This window comes from Rhizophagus irregularis, chromosome 15 (genome assembly GCF_026210795.1).
Source record: "Rhizophagus irregularis chromosome 15, complete sequence".
Lineage (NCBI taxonomy): Eukaryota > Fungi > Glomeromycota > Glomeromycetes > Glomerales > Glomeraceae > Rhizophagus > Rhizophagus irregularis.
Window position 1 is genome coordinate 3,777,715 of NC_089443.1, and position 25,016 is coordinate 3,802,730.

Consider the following 25,016-nt stretch of genomic DNA (forward strand, 5'->3'; position numbering starts at 1 on the left):
GAAAGAAGCAATAGCACGATCGATTAAGTAATCGATCAGGTCATTATAATCAATTTTATGCGTGATCTTTCAATCAATTGATCACGATTTTTGATTAAATTCCTTATTACGTTAAATATAAGCTTCGATGAAAAATTTTGTAGGAACTTCTGCCGAGCTTATTTTTTACACTTACGACTATAAAGACGGATTAGATTTAAAAGCAAGCAGATAGATAGTTCACATTGCCAAATTATTTAAAAAAACTTACATCCAAGATATTGTTGAGGTCTTTTCACAGAAAGAGTTCTTTTGTTTTAATTTGAAATCCTCCAATTGGTTGAAAAACAAAGTTCCTAATTAACATACTTAATAATGTTTTAAATTCAGTCAATGCTACTTTATGGCCTATGCAAGCTCTTGTACCAGTAAGGAAAGGTACAGTACAGTAAATAATTATAATTTGATACATTTTTAGTTAACGAAGGATCCAACCATATTTTTGGATCAAATTCAGCAGCTGTTGGGCTCCAAATTTCAGGTGACTTATGAAGCGCTGAAATTGCAGTCATTATCACAGTACCCTATTATTAAATAATAATTACGGTAATGATAATTTTAAAAAATTTTGAAATTTAACAACTTCGGAATTACATAATTCCCAAAAACTTTATCTTTAATATTAGTTCGAATAGAACTGAAGTAGGTACTAAAGTAAAAAATTAGTAGATAATAAGGTTAATTTTCTAAATAAATTAAATAAATTAAGAATTAAATTTATACCTAGAGGATTTAATCTTAAAGTTTCTTAACTACGCAATTTAAATACTCCAAAAAATTAATTTCTCAGCTTTGACTAATTCTTCACGTAATAAGTCTTGCACATGCGGATGTTGTGTAAGTAAATATAAAGCCTAACAAGTTGCTGTACTTGTTGTTTCGTGTCCTGCTACCATAAAAGTCATAATCTAAAAAAAAAAATATCCAAAAATAATAATATTTCAATGCGTAATTTAATAATAATATTAATAATAAATTTTTGTAATCTTTAGGTTGATATTTTAATTCTTCGTCAGTCATTTTTTCTTCAGTAGATAATGTTTTATTAATATTAATTAATAAAGATAATAAATCCTTTTCTTTTAATTCTCCATTTTCTTCTTCATTATATCTTTCTTTGATCAATTTCTTTGATACACGCTCAATAACTTCAATTGCATTATTAAATTTCTTATTTATATCTACTGGAATATTTCTGATAAATGGCACATAATTTGACAATAAACCAATGATCCTATCATCTTTTAATACGCTTCAATAATTAATATTTAACAAGATTTCAATTTTTACCAATTATTTCTTATTATCAGCAAGGTTTACTAAAGTAGTGAGAAATGTAAATAGGATAGTATTTGAATCGTGAATTCATTGGTCACTTATTGTCGCCAATCAAACCATTATGATCTACATATTGTACATTTTCAATAAACAAAACGAAATAACCGTACACTTATTCTGGGAATCATATAAATATATTTTGTGGATTTAAATTGAAGTCCCAAATGATTTTCGCCTAAATTTGTTAAAGAGCCTCTTAATATTTTCCAAAAAAAAAAAATTAAATTATGATTATCAAGATCTTAGACTAGAATCGAACTAGCCAAAGCATAAACATGCTTTCCACCAGGATAAGATTTAAAAAAAAATAATATCTGTTTGCTTAATCTTTTAAACACACAGGAGAAAGAAAAGAAACCGAAAAAGAAGAGAAACACCTTAAAATATGGAAGAACCTAACTAGAGCTATGATCTCAAACACCAATCGGCAAACTCAGAGGGATGCTATGGCTGACCAGCCGGGAGACAGGGGCATATGCTATGGGTTTATCACGTTTCCAATAAACCAAGGTCGTCTACAATCACATTATGTATATTATGTTATACATATGGTCTAGAAAGTTCAACCATCTTCATTACACTGGTGACCAGATGTAAAACCTAGACATCACCAGAAATAATGGGCGTTTTTACTAATAAAACTGCAAAACAAACTCTTTTTGTACGAGAGAGATACCTCGTTACGCGTGACGACCAGATAAACCCAGGAATATGGCGTCAAGATCTTAGACTAGAATCGAACTAGCCAAAGCATAGACATGCTCTCCACCAGGATAAGATTTAAAAAAACATAATATCTGTTTGCTAACACACAGGAGAAAGAAAAGAATTAAAAATAATATTAATAATAAATTATTATAATCTTTAGGTTAATTACCTGATATTTTAATTCTTTGTCAAGTAATGTTTTATTAATATTAATATAAATCCTGCCTGGGCGAAGATATTTATCCAAACAGGGCCATCTCAAATAGTTAGATACGTTATTTATTTATTTGGATATATATTAGAGAAATTAACGAGATACAGTTAGTAAAATAATAAAAAAAAAGGAGGTAAGGTCTTTTTATGTATTTTTTTTGTTGTACAAACTTTTTTAGATTATGTAGATTATGTAATAGAAAATATTTTGCAATGACTCATTACTGCATACTAAATATATCAGATATCAATAATTGCCGCGTATTGTCGCGTATATCGCGTAACAAATTTTTATCGTGTTCCCCGATTCCCAAATAAAAATGGTTGACACTCCGATATAACGATATGTTGGGACCCATATGAAGATCATTAAAAAAAAATGACGTGTTGACAAAAAAAAAAAGTTTCAATATTACCGATAGTAATAATTTGGTGAATTTGGTGTCGGAGAATCATTACTCCAAATCCCGTGCAAATTTAAAACCCTTATATGGAAGGTTGGCGGGTCAAATTCTAAATATAGATTTAAACTTTTTCAACTCTCCCTTCCTAAAATTCTTCAATTATAATATACTACGAGATTGATTTATGTATAGCTGTAAGCATTATTATTTAAAAGATGATTATTTCTAAAAATTTTTTGTAATAAATTAAATTACATTATAAGATTAATTATTTTATTCCTAATTTATTTATTTATTTTGTTTTCTTTTTCTATAAAGGACTATTAACGCGTGTCACTTTAGATCAAGCTATATTCGCACCATGTTGTTTTATTATAACATTTTTCGTAGGTCAGGCATTATTAGAAGGTCAAGAAAAATCTCAAATTTTAGAAAAGCTTGGAGATGTAAATATAAATTCCTCTCAAAATATTTATTTTAAAGATATTGTTTTATTTAGGTTAATATCAATATTTTTTTACCTTCTCAATATACAGGCTTTTGTGCCTACTTTAATTAATAATTATAAATTGTGGCCAGCTGTACAATTACTCAATTTTCATTTTATTCCGTTGAACTATAGGACTTTAGTTGTTAATTGTGTTGCACTTGGCTATCATTAATACTACAGTCGACCCCCTCTATAGGCACACCCCTTGGGACCAAAAAAATATGGTGTGAATAAGTTTATTAGTAACTTGGGGCTAACGTAAATGTGCTTATAAGGAGGGTGTGATTATATCTGAGTGTGCCTATAGAGGGGGTCGACTGTATATATTAGTAATAGTAACTTTTTTTAAGAAGCGAGGTATTAAAATTTCATCATAATAAAATATTAACAGCGTGAGACTTCTACACAGAGTAATATCACTTGCAAAAGTATACGGATTTCCATCCAAGACTTACGGACGCTATATAAAATTTGAATTATGCTTTGATAATTGTGCAAGTCCTAAATAATGTAATAATTATATATTATTGATATACTGCCGTTCATACCATGTAGAGAATCTAAATTCTTTTAATAATTGATCGGGATTAGGAGAAGCTTCGACTAATTTTAATCCATATTTCTCAGCGTTCCTATTTCATTGTTGTAATAATTCTTCAATTAATCTCGCTGTACACGCAAACCAATTTAATTGGAGATGATAATAAGTATCAACGTTATAAATAACATCATAATGTAATATTGCTGTTTCTTTCTATCACTTTTTTTATTTGGGTCAATATTAATATGAATAACTTTCGTTGATTCCTGTAGAGTCATATCGGCTCATACGCAGTTCACCTTTACCTATAGGCTATAGTGGAATAAAGTTCTGGTACAAATTTGTTTTTATAATGATTTTTTGATATAATGAATTTATAGTAAACCTTTGTGCTTTGTAATTCGAATTTAAATGTTAGAATAAATATAACAAAATGACCTTCAGTATAGTTCATTAATGAATTTTTATCACATGATACTGTTATGTGAAAAATTCTATAATATTATATATATATATGTTAGAATTTTCATAAATGACTTGCACTCTTCCCAACCATCAATTCATGTTGATAATTTGCGATCAAAAAGGTAATGGTTTATGCGTTTAAAATGAGGGTTTCTGATAATCAATACAATTTTTACTACTGTCTCACTAGTAAATCCCAATATTATCAAGCACAAAAAAAATTCTCTCGAAAGAAAAAACAAAAAAAAAACTTGAAAAGCTCCCTTTCTCACTCAGGGATATCTATAATATAAATTCAAGTGGACAATTTGATTAAGCGTCAATTTGACCATGGATAAAACTTGTACACCGGACAATTTGTTCGATAACTTGTCGGTAAGTTGTCCTGTGCCAATAGATCATCCATCGGCTTGTAAAATAACTATTATAAAAACTATCTAATAAAAAAAAACTAAATGTCTAAATCTATAAAAAATAATGAAAATCGAGCCACTGATCAATTTAGTATGAAATGATCAAACCAGTCATTGCGACTTCGTAACACAAAAGCTATTGTAACACAGCACGTTATCTGCACCTCATTTTTTTTTAACTAATTGAATGGATGGAAATTATGTTTGTTTCTTTCAAAATTTCAAAATGTATATACAGTTTTACTAGATCAATTCAATTAAAATTGTAATTCAAAATTTATAATATTTCATTATCCCAATAACTTAATCTCGTATGTATATAGATCGCGTTATTTATATTTTAGTAACAAAGATATTTTTTGAATTTTTATATTATTATTAGGATTCTGACAAGAGCTTAACAATAGAAGCTTCAGCAAAAGCAATTTCAGTAGTCGTTATTTAATTATACGTTTTCTCACTTTTGAAGACAATTTCAATGGCCAGATAATGGAAAGGACATGTACTGTATATTGTCTGTCGTTTGCACTATTAGTTATTATATTAAATCACTATTTATACCTTAACTATCTTATTAGAGTTTTAATTGACCCTGAAAAAAAATCTATTTCGCTAAAGAATTTTCGATTATTGCGCTTTTCAGAATTTTGTCATCCCTTCATAAATCATGTTGCTGATTAGATTATTATAATCATATGGATTGGATCAACAAATGATTATAAGCAACGTGAGGGGTATCAAAATTCAATAAATTATGTCATAATTTTTTTGATAATTATTTGTTACAATCATTAATTTTAATGCATGCAAAGTGATCTCTAGTTTAAATGTAATAAAAACAATCTATTTTTAGAAACGTATTTAACAAAGAAAAGTTTTTATTGATTTTTAAAAACATTACGGTTAGACTGCAATAATTTGAGTTATAACAAATATTGTTCACCAATGCAAATTAAACAAATCAAATAAAAACGAAATTTTGAGTCTTTGCTCTCGCTCAAAATTCAGAGGATATTTTAAATATATGCTAAATTAGTCCAGTAAATAAAATGAAAAGCAAAGAAACCATTTCACATACATAATAAATATATGTATTGTTACGTAAATATCTTTAGGTATATATTTGCAGTACTATTAGTCAATTCAAATCATAAAATTAATTTACTTTATTGATCGGTACGACGGTACACTTTATCTGGCGTGCAGATTTAAAATATAAAATTAAGCTATTATTAATTTTATTAAGCTTGGCTTTCTTGGCTTTATATATATATCTCCATGGAAATTCCAAAATCGAAAAAAAATAAGCATATTTAGAATCTTACTATAAATATTGCAGTCATGAGGATTCTAAATTAAGTCTTGTGAAAGTCCATTGTCGATCATCGATCATTCTGTCCAATTAAACGTTAAACAATTAAATTTGTTACTATTTAGTATGTACACATGCATATCTCCTTTGTGTATTCATTTTAGAAACGCAAAAAAGAAACGGCAATTATATCTACCGAACCTAAATAAAATCGATCATATATAAACAGTATCTAGCGATAAATTTTTTTTCCCAACATCTTTTAAAAATTATTCCCTCAATTTGTTTTAATAACTTTACAACAAAAAACAAATGCTTGATTTGATTTCTTTAGTTGGTTTTTTTGTATTAGGAGGTATAGGATGGATTACTTATAAAATATACATTTGGCCAGTTTATATCACTCCTTTGAGAAAAATTCCTGGGCCATCATCATCTGAAAGTCTATTTTTCGGAAACATTAAAACACTTTTGATACAAGAGGTTAATAATAATATTATTAAATCAGTAATCATAATTCTTATTTATACATTTTCTTTCTTTTTATATAGGATGCACAACTTAATTGGGTACAAAAATACGGGAATATTTTAAAATACCATGGATTATTTAATCAACCAGCCCTTCTTATCTCAGATACAAAAATAATTCAAGACATTACATTAAATCGCGTTTATGATTTTATTAAACCTCCACATATGATGGCTGATGCTATTGCAATGGCTGGTAGAGGCCTTGTATTTACAGAAGGTGAAGATCATAAGAGACAAAGAAAAATGATGAACCCGGCTTTCATCCATAATAACGTCAAAGTAATTATAATTCATTTTAGGCAATATAATATAAAGTTAGTTAAATTAAATTAATATGTTCATTCAATTTAGGAAATGGTTCCAACATTTATTCAAGTAGCTTTTACTTTAAAAAGTTTAATCGAAGATAAAGTGAACTTAGGAGAATCTGAAATTAACCTTACTCCTCATATCTCAAAAGCTACATTAGATGTGATTGGCCTAGTCGGTAAGAAGATAATGATTTTTCAATGTTGATGTTTACACATTCTACGCGTTTATAATAAGATTTTTTTTTTGTAGGATTTAATTACGAATTTAATTCATTAACGTCTTCAAATGAATTAGCAGAAGCTTATGATTCTCTTATGAATGCCCCAAGTTCTGTTCTACGGCTTGTCATTAGTTATTTATCAAATATTATTCCATACATTAGAGAACTTCCTATAGATATAAATAGGCAATTTAAAAATAATTGTGCAATTATTGACCGCGTATCAAAGAAATTGGTTGAAGAAAAATATAAAGAAGCCGAAAATGGAGAATTAAAAGGAAAAGATCTCTTGTCTCTTTTAATTAATATCAATAAAACATTACCCATTGAAGAGAAAATGACTGACGAAGAATTAAAATATCAGGTAAAATAAAAGAGGATTCTTTTGTAATGTGTCACCATGGTGCTACGGATCTAATATAACGTGACAAATCTTACCAGCGTTAATCACTTTTTTTTTGAATATTTTAGATTATGACATTTTTATTAGCAGGACATGAAACAACAAGTACAGCAACTTGTTGGGCTTTATATTTCCTTGCACAATATCCAAATGAGCAAGACTTATTGCGTGAAGAATTGGTTAAAGCTTTTCCTGATAAATCAAATTTCAATCCTACATTTGATGAAATTAATTCTTTGGAATATTTAAATTGCGTAGTTAAAGAAACTTTAAGATTAAATTCTCCAAGTACGAATTTAATTTTTTTTTTAATCCTTTTTTATATCATCTCATCAACTATGTAATTTTACTTTAGTTCCTGCTACTAGTCGAACTAATACTAAAGATGAAGTTTTGGGGGGATATCACATTCCAAAGGTATATTTTTATATTTTTTTGTCAAAAAATTTAAAATTATTAATTTGACCTTTTTTTTATTATTATTATTTTAAAATAGAATACTATAGTGTTAGTTGCAATTGAAGCACTTCATAAACTGCCTGAAATTTGGGGTCCAACAGCTGCCGAATTTGATCCAAAAAGATGGTTGGATCCTTCCTTAATTAAGAATGTATCAAATCTGAACTATTTGCCTTTCCTTACTGGTACAAGAACTTGTATAGGCAATAAAGTAGCTTTGATTGAATTTAAAATATTATTAAGTATGTTAGTTAGGAATTTTGTTTTTAGGCCAATTGAAGGATTTCACATTAAAAGAAAAATTGTCCCTGTGAATAGGCCTGATCCATACCTTGGATTATCTGTTTCTAAAGTTGAAAATTAACAAAATTATATTTATAATTTATGATTTATATTCATATATTGTTTGATTTATTTTATCATTTTATCTGCTTTTATTTTTTATACTTCAGAGTTTTTATATTAGTTTGACATTTAGAATGTCATAAGTCATTTATTTTATAATAAATATCACATTTTAATGTCCTTTTAAACTAGTATATTGGCTATATAATCAGTATTACGATTTTTGTTTTGCATTGTGTATCAACCCAAATCTGTAAGATTAACATATTTATTGTTTTTGGTTTCATCGCGTAATAATAAAATTATTGGATAGTGGTGATAAAAATTGCATGAACAGTCCCATCAAACTGATAATATTATTATTGGATAAATTAAATCAAATAGTAGTCCCATTCTTTCAACTGAAATTTGGTTTCTTTATTAATCTGATATGTCACGCTATATTAAATGTTACATTAATGAGGATGAAATTTTTAGGTAGATCGGTTCACGTAATTCATACATTTCCAATATTTGATTACGTGGAAAATTTTTTCTTTGATAGAAAAAATTTGCAAGTAAGAAAATAGGATAAGTAGCTCCTTATAGGATAACTACGGTACTAAATATATAAAAGTAGTATGTTATTCTACTAATGGCCCTTATCCTCGCTCTTTTCCTCTCGCTTCCTCTTTCCTTTCCCTTTTCCTTTCCCTTGTTCCCTCGCTCATTACCTTAGCTTTTCTTCTCTCTCGCTTTTCCTTCCCTTTACCTCTCTGATCAATGTTGCTGCACCTCAACGTTGGTGATCGGGTGACAACAAGTTTTTTAAAAGACTTGGCTAAATTAATAACAAATAGTATCGATTTGTTCACTTTTATTAAATATAATATCATTTGCTCTCATGTTCTACACAAAGAGAAAAAACAAAAATAACTTTTTTCACTACTCCTCATGTCCATTTCCAAGCAATATCGATGCTTCACTTTTTTTATCATTCATCTTTATTCTGTCATTTAACTGATTAATATTTATGTTGGTTAAATTCATTTTTTTCTTATTGTAAATTATTCTCGTTATTAAATAACTTTTAATATGGAAACGTTAAGATTGAAATTTATTGAATATTTTCGTTCAATTTTTGTTTTACAAATAAAGATCAATTGGTAAAAAACTTACTTTCGATTGTATGATTTTGTGAAAATTCTTTTTGCGGAGGATTTGCACAAGATACATAAGGTTTGATGAAGTTTACCATGTAATGAAAGTATCATAATACGCCCGCTCTTGAAGTACAATAATAAATTTACATATAAAATTGGGCGTGCCACTATGTGACGAATTCCTAACCTAATATTTACCCTAACCCTAATCCTAATTCTAACTATGATTCTAAAAGAACCGCCAAGGCTACCATTTTTTGGAAGCGATGCCGAATGGGTCCAGTTTATCAATATTTCTTATATGGAACACCCATAGCAAAAGGGGAGGATTATTTTGTACTTTTATTAAGTAGACATTTGGAATTGGGCGAGAATCGTCCAATTTACTAATAAATTCTGAAGTTGACCCTATCGTAAATTATGCTCTCTATAATGTTCAATTCTAGTATTAATGGTTGATCAATTACTAACACAACATGTCAAAGCAAGCAACAATTTGAAATATTCTTTTTTCTCTTTCTTTCTCTTTTTTAAGATGACGCTATGTAAGTCGTGATGTGACCTAATCTTTTAAAAAAAAATTTTTATATAATATATTATATATTAATATTGTTATTTGCCTTTTTATTTTATAAAGTGTTGACTACTTCAAATGCAAAAAACGCATAAAAACTCATTTTTTTTATAATAAGTAACGAGAATCTGCAAATTAATCACATGACTTAAATCGTAAAATCAATTCCCCCTTTTGCTACGGGTGTCACCATATAAAAATCTTGAAGGAGAGAAATTGGTAGTCAATATTTAGTTAATACTTATCAATAACTTTATTCTTCATATGATCATAAACGGACAATATGTGAGGAAATGTTTCTAGCCGCATGGCAAATCTGCGGCACCTGATAATGCATACACTTACAGGGGTGACGAATAAGCGTCAGACAAAAACCAAGTAGCTGAGACAACCAATTACATGGTCGTGACGGTTTAGGCAGCACATCCATTTTAGTTACGTGATCTTACCAAAAGTGTATGCAAATTACACTTAGTACGTAATAACCTGCATAAAATTTTTTTTTTAAAAAAAAATTTCCCAGGGGAAAAAAAAACTTTCCCAAGTGAAAAAAAATTTTTTTCTCCTCGAAAAAAAAAAACTTTCTGAGCAATACATTAAATGTAGATGCTCCACTCCTTTTATCATATTACCCTTTCTTTTTATCATTAATAATGACTACTGAAGTTGCTTTTATAATTTCTTGTCGGAGTCTTTATAATAACCATTCTCTCCAGTTTTGGACTTCAAATTAATTTGACCTTGTGGGTCAAGTAGTCATAATACATCATTTACCGTAAATTTTATATTCATCAAACATACTTCAGTGAAGACAACACTTCGCAATGCAGATAGTTGGTTAATACCTAATACCACGTATTGGGAGTTCACCTTATGCGTGTGTAATATTTATTAATAAACGTCTAAGACTCCGACTCTCCGTAACATTTTAGAATTCCTTGACAGTTATACCAGGTCAATGCTGTTCCCTTTAATATGATGTGGTAAGACAATGGTTCAAGCCACACAAGCTCGATTCTAAAAATGGACCAAAATCAAAAAAAAAAGAATTTTGTTAAATGAAATATGAACGTCAATTTAAGGTAGATAGTTGGTTAATATTAATCAGAATATTAATAGACATTTATTTTTGTACGTTCAACCCACATTACTGTAGTTATGGTAGTTAAATAAGTATATATTTTTATTTTTGTACGTTCAAATCGGTGTTTTTTCTCGTTACTAAAGTTAACGTTATCTGATATATATATATGTTACGGTTGCTAACAATGTATGTATGTTAATAAAAAATATTTGATCTTTGTGATCTTTGTGCAAATCTTTATATCATTTGAGGACAAAGTTCTCGATTATCGAGCGATTTTTTAATACTGATCGATTACAAAATAAAATTGGTAATTGGTATCATAATTCATATGACATATGAAGGCTGTTTCGTTTCTAAAAATCTCTTCCAGAGTCCCATCTTTGAGTGTTTTTATTATTTTACTTTTATCATTATATAATGGCTAGCCACAATACATCTTTTACCGTATAAAGTTTGAGGACTAGGGCGTATAATTTCCTACTGTTTTAGATCCCTATTATCACTATTTTTACGTAACAATTCCATTATTCCTTTCGACTGTCTTTCAAAAACTTCGATTTTATTCTATCCCTAATCTGAGGTCATTTAACGAAGTTTCGGTTTCATTTCCTTAATTTGTTCTTTGAGATAAGCATAAAAAGACAGTCATACTTCTAAAACTTTGCAAAATAATTCATTCAGTTTTTATTCGTTGGACGTCACTAAGACTTCGGCTAGCATCATCCTCCTGGTTAACATTCAAAATCATACATGCCGTATTAGCAGATTGTTGGTTAATATCGCAAAGAGTCAAAAATCTTTTGCATTTGCAGTATTAATAGACATCTCAGTAATATTTTAAAATTTTTTCGTTCATCTTTCAACTATAATCTACTGATTCTTTTCTATGTTTCTTTTTTTTTTTTTTGAAAACTGTAGTCTCCTGGATTCTCTTTTTGAAGTGATCTAAAAACGTGAACGTTGATTTTAGATAAATAGTTAAAATAGTATTTATTTAGTACGTTCATATCGTAGTCTATTTCTTACGGTAATCATCGTAATTATCTTTTTTTTTATTAATATAATTATTATTATGTCATAAACAAAAAGGAATAATAAAAGTAAAAAATTCGACCAATTGTGTTAAACGTTACTGTTGATGTTCATTGTATATTGTATTACTAACTTATAATTTCTTTTTTTTTTTTCCGATAAAGATAAATAAATAATAAAAGGAGATAATTATGTGAATTTAAGATGTTACTAACCATTTCACTGAACAATTGACGCATTATTACGCCAACATCTTATAAAATAAAAAAGATCATGATGTCTGATCGAAATTCTACGATTTCATAATTTCGTATTAAAATCTTTTGGTGTACATTTTTTGTATATGTTTTCTTCAAACACTTGAATGATATTTTCTGTGAGATAATCATCTTTCTATTCATAAAGTGATATTATTGATAAAGTTTGATCGTTGATTTACCTAGACATTAAAGGGTTTGATGATTTTGATCAGTATCACAAGCGATAAAGAAATAAGAAAAACAAGCATTTATATCACAAACTTAAGATCTAGAATTATTTCTTTTCAAATCAAATTAAATCGGGAGAAGAAAAGATGATGAGAATGACAAAAAAAAACAAATAACAAAAAACAAATAACATTATATAAATGGAATCACTAATTATAATAAGATCATGAAAATATTCAAATAATATTTCATTATATACATTACTTTTATTACTTTTTTAATTCATGACAAAATAAATTAAAATTTTCTACTAAAATTAATAATGCCCAAATTAAGTAAAATTTTTGCTTTTGTTCACTATTTTTCATCAGATATTTCATTAATAACTTTCTAAAAAAAAAAATAAAAAATAATAAAATAATATTTTTTTTTTTAATAAAAATCATTATATACATTAATTATGCACAATTAATATATTTATATTTATACGAATTATTATTTTTTTATACTTACTTGTATATATTGATCAATATCAAACATAAATTGCTTTTGTCCAAAATTTACTAAAACACATTCTCTTAAACTTCTCAAACCGATCACAGGATATAGAGTACTACTTTCAACATGAGTAAATGCAGTTCCTAATAATTATATTTAAAATAAACTTTAGACGCGAGAACTAAATAATAATAAAACGACAATAAATTTTGATGAAAAGAAATTAATTACCTAAATGTATACCGTTCTTAGTGAAAAACATTGTATTGTTAAAAAAATTAATTCCAACGCCAACTGTATCACCGGTAGTATATGTTGGACCATAGATACTACCTTTACCCGATGATGCAAATTTTTTACCATCATCCCCATGATATCCATATGATTTATAATCCCATCCTATTTGATATAAAAAAAATGGATATTTATTAAATAAATTTTAAACGAGGAAAAAAAAAGAAATTATAATATATTTACCTGGCATAGTACCTAATCGTATATTTGGTTCACAAAATCCAAGTCCGATAATCCTAAAATAACAACAATGTTATTATGGTTATTTGAATTTAAAAAAAATTAATATTAATTTGATTGATACAATTGATACTAACCCACACGTACCTTTATCAATTATATTTATTTCATAATAAAATAACCCAACTTCAGGTGGTACGTAATGATTAGCTCTTATAGAACCAACATAACTATATCTAAGATCTAAGTGAACTATTGATGTTAAATTTAAAATTTATTTGATTTTTAAAATAAAATAAACAAAAAGTAAAAAAAATAATAAAAAAAAAAGATATTTTTCTTACCTCCTCTATAAATAATTGTTAATCCATCTTCACTAACTTTTAACCATTTTGAAGAATCACTGGCATTTAATTTAGTTGGTAATTTAATTTTATTAGAATTTATATAATTATAAGCTGGGGAGAACCTTAAATATGATGGAATACAAATATCATTTTTTTCGTCCATGTCAGAATATTTATTTTTATTTTTAAGGAAAAATACAAGAAATTGTGTATTTATATGGAAAATAGCTAATTTACCTAAAAAGGTAATTCGGCGTTGTATCAATGTAAGTCACACAAAGTATCCCTTGATTTACTTGATTTAAATAGTGACACCGGAAAAATATATTTCGCGATCACGCGACTTTGGCCCGCATTACGGCATTATGCGCTAACACGTGAAAATGACAGATACTTTATACATGGGGTCTGATTATCGGAAAGATACGGAACGGAAATGATCGAGGGTATTTATATTTAAACTTATGATCTTACATCTATTAATGTATTATGAAGTCATAATAAGGATTAGAGGTAGTTACAATTAATTGCTATAAATAATAAAATGAATAATAAAATTATAAATCTAATTCGAGTCATCCCAGATCAAAGCAATAAATCCAGGTCGACTCGTACGAAGCAACGTTTTCTTTTTTAATTTTATAATAGGAAATAGTTAATCGCAACAGCTAGAAATATTAAAAATTAAGATTTTATTGTATGACATCATGAGGCTGTACCAATAATAATTATGTTTAACAAGTTTATAAAACAGTATTCTGGGTATCCGATCAAAATCTCGGACAGTCACTTGCACGACTAACACAAGATCGATAACAAAATCTCGACAATCCAAAAATCCTGACAAGTCATTATATCGACAATTTTGTGATGTGTGTTCTAATAAAATAATTTGTTGCAATATGTAATATTTAGTTTAAATGTGTTATAATTTTATCGGGATTTTGAATTGTCAGGATTTTGACTTGTCAAGATATTGGATTGTCGAGATTTTGTCGAGATTTCGTACCAAAACCAGTATTCTAAATGGATACTTTCGATTGGAAATATTTACAAATAATAAATATAAACGAAGAGTTGTTAATACACAGATATAAAATATTCAATGGTTATAGGGAGTTCTCAATTATAAACATTTATCTTATAATTATTGTTCGTATTAGCTAGGGGTGTGGGGGGTCCAACTGGTTGGTTACACAATATAATATACAATAAGTCTAATAAATCAAAACTGTCCTCCATATAAATTCATATACGTTATTAGTAAATTACGATGATCGGTGAACAAAATACCCCTGCAATTAAAAAAACCAGCCACCCAATTATGTCATCCTTGAAACGTGATCATCTTTACATCTGTTTTGTCGCGTCCAAGTACTTTAAATAATGTTTGGACCTTCTCTGAGAAGAAAAAAACAACATCGGCGGTTTTATTTTAGTATTTATGATGAATAAATCAATATTTAGAAGTCTAAAACAAGTAAAACAAGTTTATTTATTACAAGAAAACGTTATTTATATAGACTTTTAATTTATAATAACTTTTAAACCTTTTTTTTTAAAAAAAAAACTGAAAAAAATATTGTCTATAGTAAATGTCTACAATAAATAGTTGTATGCAGTTTTCACTAATAAAAGAGAATGTATTTAATAAAATTTTAATATAAAAGTGATATTTATTGTTAAAAAAATATTGCTCTAATAGTCATGAAAATTTGCCAATATATGACTCTTACCAACACTAATCTACTCTCGAACATCGGCTTTTAGAAACGTTGTGTGTCAAAAGTTTTAGGCTTGGAATGTTGTCTTGGATATATTAAAATAATAAAATTCAGGGGTGACGGTAGTGGGACAGTTTGGTAATACGAAATTATATTGTGTAACCAACCAGTTGGACCCCCCCACACCCCTAGGTATTAGTAGCATTAATTCCTATTGGTCCCCGCAGTATTCCTAATGACCGTCAGTTATTGGATGGAGTGTGATTTATTTTAGCATTCGTTAAAATGGTTGTTATTTAATAAATTAATTCAGTAGTAAATAATATCGATATTATCATTTCCAAAATACCAATTTATGAAAAATCTTAATTAATTTATTAGGCTTTAGTATTGATATGGAACAGAGTTCATGTTTCAATTGTTGTTTCATGTTATGATAAAAAATCTTATAAATGGTGATCCCAATTCGATCTACTTAATTGAATTTCGGTTTGTGATACTCTACATATGATGAGTTATAAAAATTAAAGTAAAAAATATATCTAAAACATTAGATCTTCTAAGACTTAGAAAACTAATTATTAAGTAAAAATTGTCTTAAAACATCGATCCAGGGAAAAAGCTTAATATTATTATATGAATTTACGCAGATGAGGCAGTCGATACGAGAAAAATTAAATTTTCGATAAAAAGTGGAAATAAATTCACCGATTGGAAATATTTATGCAAAATGTGTTAAATAGAATTATTCTATAAGTAATGATAATGTGAAGCGAATTATAAACGAAAAGGTAGGATATTTGTACAGCGTAACCAAGATTCGAATGTAAGCCATAAATATGGCGTTAAATTCCGTGGATATAAAGGTTCAATATATTGTACTGTAAATACATAGTTATATTGTTAATAAAAGTGTTTAGTTTAGTAAAATGGGGATCCATTAAAAAATTGACTTGCAAATGAATTAGCAACTGTATTTTGTTGAGGAAGATTTATGAGTCTTCTTAATGTTTCATTATTATTACGGATTTGATACAGAATTCGCCTCCTTTGATATCTTTTTTGATAAGCTCGAGATCTTCTGTATTGAGACATTTTCATATATTGATATAAGATTGTAATATTTTTTTTTTTGAAAAAAAAAGAAGTGAGAAATAATGAACCTTTATAAATACCCGATACTGCGCGAAAAGATACCTTATTTTAAAGGTGAAAAATAATTAAATTTCTGCAAATTAAAAAATCAAAATATTCAACGTGTTATCAATTTGTCAATTTACAGGTTAATATCGAAGATATACTAAATATAGAGATGTTTACCATGGGAGAACATACTAAATATAGCGATGTTTACCATGGGAGAACAAGATTCATTTATAATAATTTCTGCAGGTAATTAAAAATTTTGTTAATATTCACTGATTCGAAGTTTTTAAAAATTTTAATGATTGTTCTTCCTCACGTGTAACATTCAATATGACATGTGAGGCCACATTTTTTCCTTTTTTGTCAAACTACACTTTAGGCTCACATATTAGTACATATATTTAGGGGTCAAGATTAATAAAAATAACAAATTTTTAAATTATCTAAATTTATTTTATTTTAAAAAAAGAATAATGTCGTGACAGGTCACATCTGTCAACCGGATTTCTCCGATATTTCACGGCAAAAACCGATAAGATTTAGTCGCACGAGATGATCGCAACCAAATTTGTACCAATAATAATGAATAATGATCACGAATTCATACCGGGAAACTTAAAATGTTTTAGCGAAAATTTGACGCATTTTAACAATACATCTCATGCATTTTAATTAACTAATTGGTAAAACAATAAACAACATTATATAAGCTTAAATTTTACAATAACTTTTGTTTTATTGATATTTAAATAAAAGTTATCTGTCGCATAAAATTTCGTTTATTAATTCTAGTCCTTTAAACAATATGAATAATTAGTTGTAGTTTACGATTCTTCTCAATATTTCGTCATTATTACATTGTTATCCTTTTGATAGTGGAACATTTTAATATACTGTACGATAAACGATAATCTGTTATTTATTTATAAAAAAAAAATGCGGGGGAAAAAAAGAAATATTTATCGGCCAATTAAAGTTGAAATATTTAATGTACGACTATTGATAAGATTTAAACGAAAATGATAACATGTGATTTATACTTATGAAAGCAAACAAATATTCGGTATTTCCCGATAATTAGTATCGAATTTGTTATAATACACGAACTTCCAGCTAAAGAAATTATAATAGAAAATTTTAAGAATTCTAATTCCGAAGTTTTTGTACGAAATCGATGATTAACAAATTTTTCAAAATGCACCAATAAACTTTTTTTAAATTATAAACAAACTTTAAATGTAAATTTGGTTTTCATAGTTAATTTAATTAAATATTTAATAATGATGTAATACAAAAAATTTTCTCTTTAATGCCAAAATTAGGTAAACGAAAACCGTTGCTTATTATGAATTTGTGTATCATAAATCACGTGTTACAAGTATTTCATATTCACTTTGGAATATTGTGAATTGAAAGACATTCCGAAAGAACTGAACATATATGTTTGCTAATATTTCTTTCGTACTGTCATTTAGAAAAGTCTGTGAATGTAAGTTTTTTTAAATAATTTAGCAATGTGAACTATCTATCTGCTTTAGGGTTAGGGTTAAGCTAATCCGTCTTTATTTTGGATTTTAGTCATATAAAGTGTAAAAAATAAGCTCGGTAGAAGTTTCTACAAAATTTTTCATCGAAGCTTATATTTAATATAATAAGGAATTTAATCAAAAATCGTGATCAATTGATTGAAAGATCACGCATAAAATTGATTATAATGACCTGATCGATTACTTAATCGATCATGCTATTGCTTCTTTCTTTAAAGGAAGTACTAGGTATCGGAGAAGAATGGCCTTCTATGACGGTTAGCCTTAAATTATAATCTTATAGGTTATACAGACGTTATATAATTTACCTTCAATGTGTAATACAATATGTTATGTATAGTTCAATATTGATGCCTTTAAGAAAATTTGCAATAACGATAACTTTTCATTAAAAATAAAAATAATAATAATCGACCGTGTTTTTCGCAAACAACGTATATTTATTTATTGAGTATTGCTAAATATCACCGCTGGTGATTGTCACCTTACCAGAATTAGGGTAGAATTTTGGGCAGAATTAAAAATGTCATGAAACTCCGCCCATTAATATTTGCTAATGCTGGTGCGGTGAAAATCACCTGCGATGAGATTTAGCAATGCCCTTATTTATTCGTTCCTATTGGTATAAAAATTGTTAATATAAAAATTTTGTAATTATGGTACTAATATAAAACTATAAAATAGACAAAACAATGAAAAGTTAATATGATACTGTACCTACAGTAAATATTATTAAATCGTATTTTTATAATCGTATCAATGATCGATATATACTTGATTATATTAAGAACTCTAACTTCGATATACAAAAATATAAAGATGTAAAGAGAGCTAGAAATTTTCTCTATAATCCCAAGCGGTATGAAATTTTCCTAACTTGAATCGCTTTATTAAATTATTGTGAATTCAAGAAATTACAAACAATACAATTTTAATTATTATAATATTAATAAAAAGGATTTGTTCGATTAATTACTACCATTTCAAAATGCTGTGACACCTAGTGTACTTTAATTTATATTTTATGACAAGATATACCATTTTAAAATGGCGGTAATGCATCATGTTAGACGAAAAAAATATATAAATGCATAAGAATCTAATTAGTGAAAATATAATAATCATTTCTTCAATTTTAAACTGACTCAATTCAGCAATTACAAAAGTCTAAGTATTGTAATGAGTTATTATCAGTTTTACTTAAAAGGAATTTCGTTTAGATAATAATGAAGTAATAGTAGGTATTAATCTACTTGTGTAAATAGCATTGGGATCAATTTTGTTACTAGCAGTTTTTTGTTTTTCTTCTGCTTCAATAAATTGCATTTTTTCTTTATCTAAACCAATTTCCATCTGTTTTTCGATCATATCTCCGATTTCTTCTGCTTTTGGTCTCTTAGATGGATCTTTATGCCAACAACTTTGCATTAATTCTAGGTAGAAAAGCGGCGCGTTTGGAGTTGGCTCTGGGCGTAATCCATCATAGATTTTTAGTACAAGGTCAGCATCATGAGAGATATTCGCAAACGGTTGTTTTCCACTAGCAAGCTCCCACATGATAATACCAATGCTATATATGTCTGATTTCATTGAATAGCCCATTCCATTAAAGACTTCTGGAGCGATGTAAGGCATGACACCGTAGATATTTTCCTTATTGTTGTGGGGATAACTAGCTGCCATTGAATAACCAAAATCCGAAATGTATGCCACTCCCTCATGTACTTCTTTCCCCTCTTCAAGGTGAACGAATTTTCCCGAGTGCAAGATATTCCCAGCATGAATGTCACGATGAATGAGGCCAGCTTTGTGAATACGTTCTAAATCCAAACTAATATCCCACACTATATACAATCGATTTTCCCAAGAAAGATTGGGGTTCACATGCAAATATTTACGTAAATCACCATTTTCTGCGTATTCAGTTACGATATAGTATTGCATGGAAATGGGGTCTTGTGTGAGGCCCTTAATGCAGAAACCGCTGTTCTCTTGGTTATAACAATCAAATAAGGCTTCTGCCTAATATGTATGAACGTTATTATAATATTTCAAATTAAGATTGGCAAAAAAAATGATAAATTACCTCTTTCAGGAAATTATCCATCGATAAATCTGGGCTACCAATTGTTTTTAAAGCAATAATTTCTCTTTCGCTTTTTATAACTCTTCTTCTCTTTTTTTTCCCCACCTTTTTTCTCATAAAACTAATATCTTTTGACCAGCAAGATGAATATACCGAACCGAAACCACCCTCACCAATCTTCTCAATATCAGAGAGTTCTTTCCAATCAACCCATTGGACCGCCTGTTCCACTTTATGAGCTGATGTTTGAGTGTATTTGATAAATTCATCTATTTTCACTTGGATGTGACGTGTGGTGCAAATCAGACAAAGATTAGACTTGCCCTTACTAGGATTGTCACACTCAGAACACTTTTTTTCTGTCCGTGAGGCTTTATCCATGTCAATTTAAAACTAGAATATTTAAACTAGAAACTCTGAAACTCTGGATATTATAATATAATTAAATGTAACGTTAGACTAAATATCCAAAAAAATGCACAAGGTTCCGAAAAGTTGCTTATTTTAGGCCAAAATCTGCCGATCATTTGTGGCTGGACAGAAGTTTAACATATTGTTTGACATTAAACACATATTGTTTGAATTTGAAGTACAAAGCATATTGGCGTTAAATATCCAAAGCATTTGGCATTAAATGCAAAGTGTTTATCATTAAACGCAAACCTTTTGAATTTTAAAAATAATTTTCCTAAAAAGGAAACATACTTCCTTTTTGGACTTCCAAAAAAGAGAATTTCTTTTATAGAATTACTTAAATTTACACCATTTTGAATTTTAACTAAATATGGAAAATTATTTCCACTTCGTCAAACTGTTTGATACTAGTATTGGCAAAGGGGTTGACTGTAAAGTTAAACTGATTAACAGTATTTATTACAAAGGATTTGACCGGAAGTCAAATCATTTGAATTTCACAGTTAATCTTAAATCAGTTAAATGTCAAACAACTTAATTCTCAACGTTAAATTTCTGTCCAGTCCGACATTCCATAAATGTAACGTAAATTTCGGAGTGTAATGCTTGTAAATGGTCAAGCGAAATCTGTCTTTTTAATAAATGATGTAGGATTTTCTCTGATTGGACTAAGAAGGTCAATCCGTCCACATCAGGCTCGTATTTTAACGTATATACGGTGCAGAGAAATAAACTGAGCATTTAATATGTAAGATTACTATTTTATTTTGATGATCGGAGTGAACAATTGCTTGAGCAAGGATTTTAACACTTAGAAGTTAGAAAGTCAAGTTTCATTATTTCGTATTCATGTATTAGTTAACCTCTTTAGTATGAAGAATTTATTTGAAGAATTTTTAGAAATATAATATTTCGAATTCGTTATAATAACTTAATTATTGCTTGTCCTTCGATGAGGCAAATAAAAATGAAGTTATTATAATTGAGTTTTTTTTTTTGGAAATGAATACTATTTGATTTGAAATGAAAGACAATGCGTCTTTCCATTGTTGCAGTGAAGTAACCCTTCTGGAAATTTATACTGGAAAAGCTCGCACCTCGTTTCATATTAAAATTATGATTAAGATTTTAGGTTGTAGATGTAAAGTCATAACCTTTTCGATACCGATTGCGTAGATTCAATTCTTATATATGATTGTAATCCGTTAGAGTATATCCGTTTACTGGTGAAACAAAACTTGATTGAGGACTGGTGGATTCCTGCTTTTATTTGAATAAGTATGTCATACATGCTATAATGATATAGTTTTATCGTGTATTTGTTTCTTTCAGGTGATAATAATTTACCACCAAATAAATAAATATTGATCATTATAGGACACAATCATAGTACTATTATTTGTACAGCAGAAATGAATATTCAAATAAATTTTTTCGGTAATTAATTCCGATGTCGAGTAACGAAATTTTCCATCTTTTATGGTAAGTACAGAATGACAATACTGTATATCATTGTCAAATATACTTATATTAAATCTTAAAGAAAAGAAAATCTTTTATAATATTAAATAATTATTAATGCCTATTTAAATATAATAATGCTAGGAATGTAAATTCGGAGTGAATAATATTTTCATTTAATTAATTAATAATTCATAAAAATTGTAAAACATAATGATTGATTGATTATGAAATAAAAGAGCTAATTTCTTCAGAAATTGCGTGAAAAAAAAAATTATAATTTATAGCTTGATTTCATGGGATATAACGAGTAGAAATATATATATATATATTTTTTTATGACGTGAGCGTATAAACGGAAATTTTTACTTGGCCTTAATTACTTTTCATAAAACCTTTGCTGAGTCTCGTGATTATATTAAACTTTACCAAAATTCATTTTATAAGGCAAGTAATATATTATAGACATGTGAATATCATAAACTTTTAATTATACTGAAAATCTTTATGCACAAAATAAGAATGTAAGAATGTAAGAATGTTACGTGGATGTCCAATTTATTTTGTAATACATTATACATTTAATAATTGAGGAAAATCATAACATTTACTGCGTTCAATGAAGTTAATAAAAAAGCACTGGCATTTATTTTTTTTGAATTTATAAATTAACTATATGTGTAACGCTCAAATATTATTCATTGAAAAGGGGGTTATCCCTGCATACGAAAAGCCGCAAAACAAAATATATTCTTTAGAACAATGATCGAACGATCATTACATAATATTTTAAAATTAAAATTTTATTTTATTTTTTAATAAGCATAATGAATATTGAAGTTTCCATAAAAATTTTAAAATCATATAGAGAATAATTTCTAACTGTCTAAATCGAAAAAAAAAACGAGGGGACAAAAAAAGAAAAAAAAATTACATATTGTTTTAGAAATTATAAAAGTATATTATTTTTTTAAAAAAAATTAATTTATGCGAGGATCGGTACGAACAGAAGAATTATTGAAATACGCTCATCCAATTCAAATCGAATAAATAAATATCCATTCTCCGAAAAAAAAAAATTATTATCGTTATTGTAATGTTTTTAATACTGACGATATTTAATTTGTGTAGCACGTGTCGGTTCGATATATACGAGAAGAAATTCTTACAAACGTTTATAATTGATAAATGACAATGAAATGAATTTTAAAATTTAAACGAAAAAAAAGATATAAGTGTGCGTTAATTTGCAACGATATAGTTAAAAATACGAAGTAAATAATATAATGTAAAAATAAAAGTACGCGTTTTTTTTTTAAAGAAAAAAGATTTTAAGCCAAACAATTAATTACGATGCCATGCAAAGAATGACGCCATGCAAAGAATGTTTGGATTAGGGGAAATGACGGTATCCATTAAACAATTGGTTTGCAAATGAGTTGTTAATAACTGCATTGCGTCGAGGTCGAGGGAAGGGATTTGGTGCTCCTCCGATCATGTTGCCGTTTCTAGCTCGATACCTTCTAATTTTTCTCTCGAGGTATCTTTTTTGATAATCTTGAGACTGTCTGTAGTGGGGCATAATCGTATATATGAATGTAAAGTTTATTTTTTAAAAAAAGGCATGGAATGAGTACCCTTTATATAACTCATTTTTGCGTTAGTATTAGTATTTCAAGGGAAAAATGAATATTTGCATTTTATTTGCATATAATGAGAGACGCGTAATCCTTTATTGCGTGTTAATTTACCAACTAATGAAAAAAGAGATATATCAACGTGCTTTAAAACTGGGAAGTTATAAGTTATCAAGTCCAAGCGTACCGCATAAAATACATAAATTACAAATTCTTTTTGGCGCAGAAGATTACAAACCATTGCAAATATTTACTGACCCTACAAAGACTTCAAGTTGTAAAACATTTGATAGGCTTCATGACGAACGATAAGAAGAAATAATGGATATATGTATATATGTATCTGTAAAAAAATTCCGTATATATAGCAAGTTATTATTTGAAAGTTATATAACAAGTGGTATTACATTAAATGCACATGAACACAAATCCGAAGTATTAGATTCGGATAAAATGATTATTGTAACGAAACATGTGAGTTTTACGATTTTTTGCTACTTTCGTGAAAATTATTTGATGATACGAAAATATCGGAAAATCTTTTATATTGTTACATTAAATTAATTGATTTTCCAAGTATAACATGTCACAAATTGTAGCCACTTGAATTTAATTTTTTTAAAATAAGTATTATTTGTACAGGCATACTATCAAACAACAATAGTATTTTCTCGTGATAAAATTCCTTAAATGTAATAACTCATAATGTCAAATAACAAATCAAAGACTTTATTTACTTTTTATTCCTAAGTACCAAATTTTAATCGAATTTAGAACTTCAACCGTAAATTAATCGTGAACAAATACTATTTCTAAAAGATCTATCTGATAAATATCATTAATAATTTCTCAATTTTTATCATTGTTAAACTCCGTCAATAAGTTATGTTGTGGCAACTATTTTATTAAATGATCACAAAGTGTGGTTGCACAAGTATCTTGGCTTCAGTTATACCACAGCGATCACATAGTCCAAAAGTTTAAGAAACTTTTTTTAAGACAATAATATATTCGATTCCAGGTACAGAATCAAACTAAAAAAATTTTGACTATACGAATAAATGCTTTTTTGCTATTCGTTTAACATCAACATTAAACTATAATTTACCTGGTCATTTGACTATTTATATTAGAAAACATTTAAAGGATGCATAATAATAACATATCATAGCATTCGTCATTTTGCAAATGATCAAAATATTATCTGATCTTCGACATTCGTTA

The 25,016-nt window shown here is 27.8% G+C and overlaps 3 protein-coding genes across 3 annotated transcripts; 1 reads left to right on the forward strand and 2 right to left on the reverse strand.

The window, feature by feature from the left end:
• Positions 1 to 6,235: 6,235 nt before the first annotated feature.
• On the forward strand, positions 6,236 to 8,397 carry OCT59_007558 (uncharacterized protein; the record flags this gene model as incomplete). The annotated part of the gene is made up of 7 exons (XM_025316392.2): positions 6,236 to 6,406; positions 6,475 to 6,735; positions 6,808 to 6,943; positions 7,018 to 7,352; positions 7,460 to 7,679; positions 7,747 to 7,808; positions 7,888 to 8,397. The coding sequence occupies 7 exons, from the start codon at positions 6,236 to 6,238 to the stop codon at positions 8,212 to 8,214; spliced, it is 1,512 nt and encodes a 503-aa protein (XP_025180624.1). The 3' UTR covers positions 8,215 to 8,397.
• Positions 8,398 to 12,713: 4,316 nt separating this feature from the next.
• Positions 12,714 to 13,940, reverse strand: OCT59_007559 (uncharacterized protein; the record flags this gene model as incomplete). The annotated part of the gene is made up of 6 exons (XM_066149503.1): positions 12,714 to 12,848; positions 12,972 to 13,099; positions 13,188 to 13,355; positions 13,434 to 13,486; positions 13,568 to 13,682; positions 13,775 to 13,940. 6 exons carry the CDS (start codon positions 13,938 to 13,940, stop codon positions 12,816 to 12,818), a joined length of 663 nt encoding a protein of 220 aa, XP_065998766.1. The 3' UTR covers positions 12,714 to 12,815.
• Positions 13,941 to 19,394: 5,454 nt separating this feature from the next.
• OCT59_007560 (uncharacterized protein) lies at positions 19,395 to 20,661 on the reverse strand (the record flags this gene model as incomplete). The annotated part of the gene is made up of 2 exons (XM_025316390.2): positions 19,395 to 20,216; positions 20,281 to 20,661. The coding sequence occupies 2 exons, from the start codon at positions 20,659 to 20,661 to the stop codon at positions 19,395 to 19,397; spliced, it is 1,203 nt and encodes a 400-aa protein (XP_025180622.2).
• Positions 20,662 to 25,016: the final 4,355 nt, after the last annotated feature.